The 7562-nt window shown below is 53.7% G+C and overlaps 3 protein-coding genes across 3 annotated transcripts; 1 reads left to right on the top strand and 2 right to left on the bottom strand.

Annotated features, from left to right (window-relative positions):
- Positions 1-655: 655 nt before the first annotated feature.
- On the top strand, positions 656-2395 carry GUITHDRAFT_157235 (hypothetical protein; the record flags this gene model as incomplete). Its single annotated transcript, XM_005838200.1, has 4 exons — positions 656-731; positions 840-923; positions 968-1032; positions 1187-2395. 4 exons carry the CDS (start codon positions 656-658, stop codon positions 2393-2395), a joined length of 1434 nt encoding a protein of 477 aa, XP_005838257.1.
- Positions 2396-2397: 2 nt separating this feature from the next.
- Positions 2398-3136, bottom strand: GUITHDRAFT_151029 (hypothetical protein). Its single transcript, XM_005838199.1, has 4 exons — positions 3107-3136; positions 3011-3064; positions 2593-2958; positions 2398-2549 (listed from the first exon to the last, which is right to left on the bottom strand). The coding sequence occupies exons 2-4, from the start codon at positions 3056-3058 to the stop codon at positions 2424-2426; spliced, it is 540 nt and encodes a 179-aa protein (XP_005838256.1). The 5' UTR covers positions 3059-3064; positions 3107-3136; the 3' UTR covers positions 2398-2423.
- Positions 3137-4802: 1666 nt separating this feature from the next.
- On the bottom strand, positions 4803-6389 carry GUITHDRAFT_66311 (hypothetical protein; the record flags this gene model as incomplete). Its single annotated transcript, XM_005838198.1, has 1 exon — positions 4803-6389. One exon carries the CDS (start codon positions 6387-6389, stop codon positions 4803-4805), a length of 1587 nt encoding a protein of 528 aa, XP_005838255.1.
- Between the last annotated feature and the right edge of the window lie 1173 nt (positions 6390-7562).

Below are 7562 nucleotides of genomic sequence, written 5' to 3'. Positions count from 1 at the left end.
CCCTCCCTCCCTCCCTCTCCCTCCCTCTCCTCCCCACGTCCCTGTCTTGTCTCTCTAGCTCCCTCTCCTCCCTCTCCTCCCTCTCCTCCCTCTACCTCACCATCTCTCCTCTCACCACTAAATATCTTCTCTCCCGCCTTCTCTTTCTGCTCTCCCTCCCTCCCGTCCTCAACTCACATCCCTCTTTGCGCCCCTCCCCAGCTCCATGCTTCCCCAGCTCCATGCTTCCCCAGCTCGGCTCACTTCCTTACCCTATCTCACCCTCCTCTTGCGCGCATCAACATTTCTTCGCCTATCTTATATCCCCCATGTCTTTCTTCCCTGGGTCGCGCGTCTCTATCTTTGCCCATTCTTTCCATGGCGCATCAGCTACCCTGCTCTTTCTCTTCCTCAGCGTCTCATCTGTTCTTCTTCTCCTCCTGGTCTCTTTAAAGCGTCTTCGTGTGATAGTGTACTCCTGCTCCGCTCTTGCTCTCACTATTCTACCTCTGCCCTTACCCAGCATCGTCTCTCCGCAACAAAGTCTCGTGGCCATCATCCTCAGAGACGTGCCTGCTACTCGTTGCTGTCCATGAATTGTTTTCTCGTCGCGTGTCTCAAGAGATGCGGATGGATCTCTCTTGCATCGGTTGACACGGTGTTGCAGGATCGAGACATGTCTGCCCGCGTTCCCCTCGCGCTTCTTCTCTTCTTCGCTGGCTCTTCTCATGCCTACGTGCAAACATTCTCCAGTCTTGTTCGAGTCCGAGCTCACAGCAGGCAAGTGCGAGGGGCCCTGGGGTTGCGAGCAGAGGTTGCCAAGAACGGAGTAGCTAGCAAGATTGCGTTGGTGGCGTTAGGATGCCCCAAGAACACAGTCGACGCCGAAGTCATGCTGGGAGATCTGAAGAAGAGAGGATTCGACATTGTCAGGAGGCCTCGAGGTTTTTACGCTCCTTCTTCTCCTACCCCCTCTCACTTTGTTCAGATGCGGATGTAGTGATAGTCAACACCTGCGCTTTCATCGAAGAAGCTAAGACGGAGTCTGTGCAGGTACTCCTGTCCGTCCCTTCCCCTCTCTCTGCTTTCCTTCTCTCACCTCCCCCTTGCCTTGCTTTCTCGCTCTTTGCCTCTCTCCTCTTCCTCCTCTCTTGCCTAGTTCAACTCCTCAGACATGCGCTCTGCCTCTGTCAACGAGTGAGCGCAGGCTGTGCTGGAAGCAGTGGATCTCAAGAAGTCAAGCGCCAAGGGAGTCGTCATTACAGGGTGCATGGCTCAGCGGTACGCGCAGGAGCTCGCGGACGAGCTACCTGAGGTGGACGCGGTGGTTGGATTCGAGAAGTACGCGGACATCGGCAACCAGATCGAGAGCATCATCACTAAGAGCGGCTTCGCCATGCCCGAGGTGGCGGTGGGTAGCACGGACGTTCCGTTCCGCCCTGAGTGGGAGAGAGTGAGGATCACACAGCAGCATGCGGCCTTCTTGCGCGTGGCTGAGGGATGCGATCACAAGTGCACGTTCTGCGCCATCCCGAGCTGGCGAGGACGGTTCAGGTCCAAGTCGTTCGACGCCATCATGGAGGAGGCGCGAGAGCTGGTGGCGACGGGGGTGACGGAGCTGAACCTCATTGCGGAGGACACGAACCAGTGGGGCCAAGACTTCGGGGCTGCAGACAAGAGGAGGCTGGCGGATCTACTTCACTCGCTGGCAGGGATCGAGGAGGTCAGGAGGATCTCGCTGCTCTACTGCTACCCCAGCTACTTTAGCGACGAGCTCATCGACGCCATCGCCAGCATCGACAAAGTCTGCAAGTACATCGACATGCCTCTGCAACATATCTCCGACCCCGTGCTCAAGGCTATGAACCGTCCTCCCCGCGAACACACTGTCTCTCTGCTCAAGAAGCTGCGCGAGAGGATCCCGGGGCTGGTGCTGAGGACGACGTTCATCTCGGGTTTCCCGGGAGAGACGGACAAAGACCATCGCGAGCTCGTGGACTTCGTCAAGGCGATGAAGTTCGAGAGGGCGGGAGTGTTCGCATACTCGGAGGAGGAAGGAACTCCCGCAGCGAAGATGCTGGATCAAGTGCCTGCTGACGTGAAGGAGAGGAGGCGCGACGAGCTCATCAGTATCGTGCAGAAGTGTCAGAGGAAATTCGCGGAGAGCCTGGTGGGCAAGCGAGTGGAGGTAGTCATCGACAAAGTGGGAGAGGGAGGCTTCGGATCAATCGGGAGGACTCGAGCTGACGCTCCTGACATCGACTGTGTCGTCCACCTCGCGCAGACTCTGCGACCAGGAACGTACGTGGACGCGCACATCGTCGACACCTTCGACTTTGACCTCGTCGCTGACGCCGGCGACGTCATGGTGTCACCGGAGGAAGCTGACGACATCGTTAAGGCCGCTATGCAGTGAGTCCTCGAACTTGTTTAATGTATCGACTTTAGTCGGACCCCTCCGTCTTGGCTCTCTTCACGTGTCCGTTCCCTTCCCCTGCCGCAATGGTTTCTGAGAAGACCCTCTTGCTGCCAGCCTCCGCCTCTGCTTGCTTCGAGTCGCAATGGCCGAGCTGCATAGAGTAAGGAGAGGGAGGAGTGAGATGGAGGTCATACCTTAGCAGTGAGGCGATTGAGCAGCTGGACAAGCTTGGCGTCGCTCTTGCTCTTCTTCATCTCTTCCAACGTCTCCTTCAAGTCCCTCCGACCTTCGAAAACTCTGGCCATGACGTCTGACCATGCCTCCTCCCGCACGCTCCTCGACTCGAAGCAGTCGGCCCAGAAGGCGAGGACCTCGAGCAGGCTGCTCAGCTCACACTTGACGTCGCTCTCCTCCTTCGCCTCGTTTGCGCCCGTGCTCAGCTCCAGCAGCCTCTCCAGCGACGCTCCCAGCATGAGCGGGTGCAGCGTCGCCCACCTGGCTAAGCTGGAGACGCAGACGCTCTTCCACAGGGTGGAGGGCAGGCGGAAGAGAGGCCCCACCTGCAGGGTGGAGGGCTCAGGCCGGTGGAGGAGGACGGCAAGTCAAACTCACGAGGCCGACGGTCGGCTGACTCGTCGACAAGATTTGAACGACCCCCATGACGACCTGCCGTGCGCTCAGAGCCCAACCCTCACCAGACAAGCCGACCTCAGGATGCGATGCTGACTCAGCAAACTGCAGGAGTTTGGGTACCAGAGTCTCCACCGCCTGCGTGTCAAGTGAGGACGACGAGAAGCCACGCCAGCGGCTCACATGCTGATGCCTCGCCAGCTCTGCAGAAAAAAATTGCCACAACGCATGCTGATCGGTTGCATCCCACTGCAGAGACCTAAAGTTCAAGTCAGCGAGAGAAATTCCCGCATCGGATGTTCACCTTGCGATCAGTGAGAGAATCTTGTCATCCCATCCGCTTGATGCTGTTTTGAGCCCCTCGTGCCGGAAAATGAGCTCCATCTCGCCTGCAACACCATCAAAACAGCGGAGAGCAGCCGCCTTGGGGACCGAGCGAAAGGCTTGTGAGGAGATCGCAAAGGGTTGAAGGAGTCAAGCAGCCCGACACCAGATTCACAACCTGAACCAAGCACGTCACTTGCCGCGTCTCACACAACGGCCGCACCTCTTGTGATCCAACCACGATCCCATTGAACTCCTTCGCAACCGGGGGCAGCACGACTGCCACGTTCTTGTAGTCGTCGGCGAAGAGCTCACGGAAGTCTCGCATGAGGTAAGACTCCAGCACCTTGTCGCTGTCCATCCCGCTCTCATGGCTGTCTCGAGCTTCTTGTTCGAGTAGCTTGCGATAGAAGGGAAGCGCTTTCTCAGACGCTTTCAAGTCACCAGACTGCATCAGCATGCAGGCAGATAGAGTGTACAGCAAACTAGTTGAGACCTTCTTGTTCAGCGCCTGCATCGATTCATTGTCAGACGCCCAAGACTGATGAGGCAATCTTTCTTTTCTTACCTGCATGCTGCTGGCAATGTTAATCGCGGCTTCCTGTACAAGCTTCTCGCCGTCTCTAGATATTGATTCCAATATTCGAAAGGAAAGGAACATCAAGTTGCTTTCTTTCACTTTCGCGATCGTTTCACAGGTTGGAGCAAGCAGTGGGCCATTGATTTCGTGCTCTATGAGGTTTAGCAGGACATCGCCCATCGCTTTGAGTGCATTTTTCTTCTTGTCATTCCCTTCGAAATGCGCAACACTCCTGACAGCATTTGACAAACAGTCTTTGAATAAGGTTGGATTCCGGTTGCTGGAAGCTTCTTGCAAACTCTTGAGTTGTTTCGAGATATCAACCAACACGTTGGGTATCTCAATCACGTCTCGTGGCTTTGCAACATCTGGAGGGCACAACAGTGAGATACAGCATCGATGATGTTACTTGACTTCACCCTCCGAATTCGCTCTTGAAAAATGTTCAGTATCCTCCTCCCCTTCAGTGTTCTCCGGCCCTTTGACTAAACAACAACAGACTCGCTTACTTGAATGCCCCCCCGACAAGAAAAGAAGCACCTGATGGCACTGAGTTGGAGGCCGACGAGTGATTTGAGCTCGCAGTAGATGAGGCTTCCATTGCCGAGGCATCCACCGAGGACGACGAAGAAGCAGAAGGCAGCCTTTGATTCTCGTCGAATGAGGAAGAACTCTGCAGCGTTCGCGGTGACAAGGGCTCATCTTCGGAAGTCTGATGTTGAGAACGCGATTGCACCTGTCCCGTGACCGTTACAAGCATCGCACACTGAGATCAAGGGCCATGCCATCTTACACTCAGATCAAGGAACATGTCATCGCACACTCAGATCAAGGAACATGTCATCGCACACTCAGATCAAGGAACATGTGTCACTTACTGGTGATGGTGTCGGTGCCCCCCCATGACTTGACGAGCTTCTGAATCCAAACGCCTGAAGGACCAATCAGCGAGGAGCTGAGAGCACAACGACCCATCACCTTGACGTCCTCTACCGCAATTTCCTCGGGATCCCCTGGGCAAAATCCTCGGAATTGAGCTCGAACACGCGCCCTCAACACTGGGTTGATCTGGGGACACGTGGACACCTGGGCCCACGACTTTATAACTCCTTTCTGTACACAATCCGCAGCAGCATGGAAGATCCCTTCTCGACATCTATCTACAGAGGGCTTGCTCCATAAATCTGCCAGCGCAAACATGAATTCCATCAGGTCCACTGTAATATCAAGCCATTTGGGGATGGATCGGGTAATCAGAAGAGCCGCTGGTTCAATGTTCATGACCGAGTCATTGCGGGGAGAGTAGAACAGCCAGTCATAAAACATGGCTAGTTTGATGTTTGCCACACTTGTGGGGGTTTTGGCGCACTTGAGGAGCCAACCTACAACAGCCCATCTTTGAACCAAATTACTCCTGAGAACCTCGTTGGATGGGTGGTGAAAGCCACATATGTATCTCACAAGGTCAGGTATCAGCGCGTCACCTCCAGGCTCCATCAGGCCCCATTTCTGCATGAACCACCTCTGATACCGCTGCTGCTGGCCCATCGTAACCCGTTCCATTATAAACAACAGTTGTTCTTCCATTTGAGGTGTAAGGCGGCTCTGTAGAAAATCTTTGGGGGTCCTCACTGAAAACAAATCTGAGATATCGGTCATGCCCCCGAATTGCTGCGGATTGTTCAGAATGTCCTCCCAGAGCCCCTCAAACTCAGGTATCTTACAGACTTGCTGTAAAAGTCGCACAGCTTCTCGTCCGATCACCTTGCACTCACTGAACTTGTCTCTGAAGAGATCACAACAGAGTTGTCCTTCCATCCTTCGCAGTTTATCATACTTTGGATCAGCATGATCGGCAGCAAGACGGCAGAACGTATAAAAGACCATAGGAATAAGCTGTGTTTGCTCGTAAAGCCAGGTTTTTGACTCCTGAAACAGCATGCAAAGGTTTGTGTTCAGCCATCGATTCGTAGCGCTACGGACATTACCACCCTGAATCTGACGGAGAAGAGCTATACACACCTTATCTATTCCCTGAACCTTTAGATTCACAAATTCTCGCACGACCCACAGCAACTGCATCTGCTGCTGTGACGGTTGTGCGGCATTCCTGTCATTCATCTTCGGGAATTTGTCCCGTGCCAGTTTTTCCAGCTGCTTCACACAGACCGCGTATCCATCTTTCACAATAAGATGCAGGTAGCGCAGAAACTGCTGTGAGCGAGTTCGATCGCAGATCATCCCACACAGCAGCGCCTGCACCATATGCGTGTGCCCTTGCACCTGCTGGCATTTCTCATGCAGCTCAGTTTGGATAGCTTGATCATTGTCGTTGGTATGCTGTAGAATCTCCTCAAGCTCTCTGTAGTCTCCAAGCCAGATCTGCTCAAGCTCGTCCAGCTCGTCGATCTCCGTCAACTTTAGCAGCCGTATGGTGGAGCTGCCTTTGGTAGTCATGGTTACAGAATCTCCCTCCTGCTTTTGATCCGATGTTCTGAAAAGATGACCAGTACTAAACAAGTACAGGAGTGAAATGTTTCAGGTAAATCCCCTCAAGTCAAGGCTCCTGCAATTCGGATTCACTTCTTGAGGCGAGGCCTCCCCCTGTGCTCGCGTTGCAATCCTGTGCTCTTGCACTTCCGTCAACTGAACAAGAGAGCCATGGGGGGATTCAGAGGGCGGGATGGGTGAGTGCATGAAAGTTCTGTACAGAAGAAGGTGCGATCATCTCCTCTCTCCTCTTCCTCTCGCGTCTTCCTCCTCTTCCTCTTCCCTCCTCCCCGCCATCAGCCGCGGACGCCACCACATACAAATTTTACTCAAAATGCTCACCCCACCCCTTAGAACTAAATCATTTCTCACCCACCCAGCCTAGAAATTTACCACCCCTTCCTTCTACGAATTGTACCCCCAAAAATTTCCTTTGATACCACCCCAGCTAAGCGCGATAACCCCAGTGGATTCACTACCCACCATATATCCATTCACTTGACTACCCACCTGTCTCTCTATGAGTCCATCTCAATGGCACCACCCGCACCTTTGCAATAACCCTACCCTACTTTAGAGCTCCTTCCAAGGGGAAAAGCAGGGGTCTGAAGGTGGGTTGCCATGATGATGGTGTGAAAACTTGACAGGACACAGGGGTAGTCTATCAATAGGAGGGGGTATAGCAATGAATTGGCTGGGTGGTGGTGAATTTTGTTTCCGAAGTTCTGACTTTGGGGGTTCGATCAGAGCAATAAATTGTCAAAAATATAGGTAGGGGTACTTGATAGAAGGGTACTTGAGCATTCAGACGGGTAGTGCTCAGGTCAGATGGGTGGTGTTCATGGGGTAGAGTGTTTGGGGTTGACAAAGCTTGTCAAGCAATGGCAAGCAGTAGAAATCTCTGTGAGAAGCGAAGGAAGAGGGGGGGAAGGGAGGACAGATACAGTGAGACAGAGACAGAGACAGAGAGAGAGAGAGAGAGAGAGAGAAAGAGAGAGAGAGAGAAAGAGAGAGAGAGAGACGAGGGAAGGAGAGGGATAGTGGTAGTCAGTGGTGGTGGTGGTGGGGTGGGGAGTATACCAACGATACTGTCACTGAGAACGATCTCGCTCAGGTTCAAGGGCTGAAGTGGGAGGCTGC

Source organism: Guillardia theta (genome assembly GCF_000315625.1).
Source record: "Guillardia theta CCMP2712 unplaced genomic scaffold GUITHscaffold_12, whole genome shotgun sequence".
In the NCBI taxonomy this organism is placed as follows: Eukaryota; class Cryptophyceae; order Pyrenomonadales; family Geminigeraceae; genus Guillardia; species Guillardia theta.
This window is presented reverse-complemented; position numbering and strand designations above follow the sequence as displayed.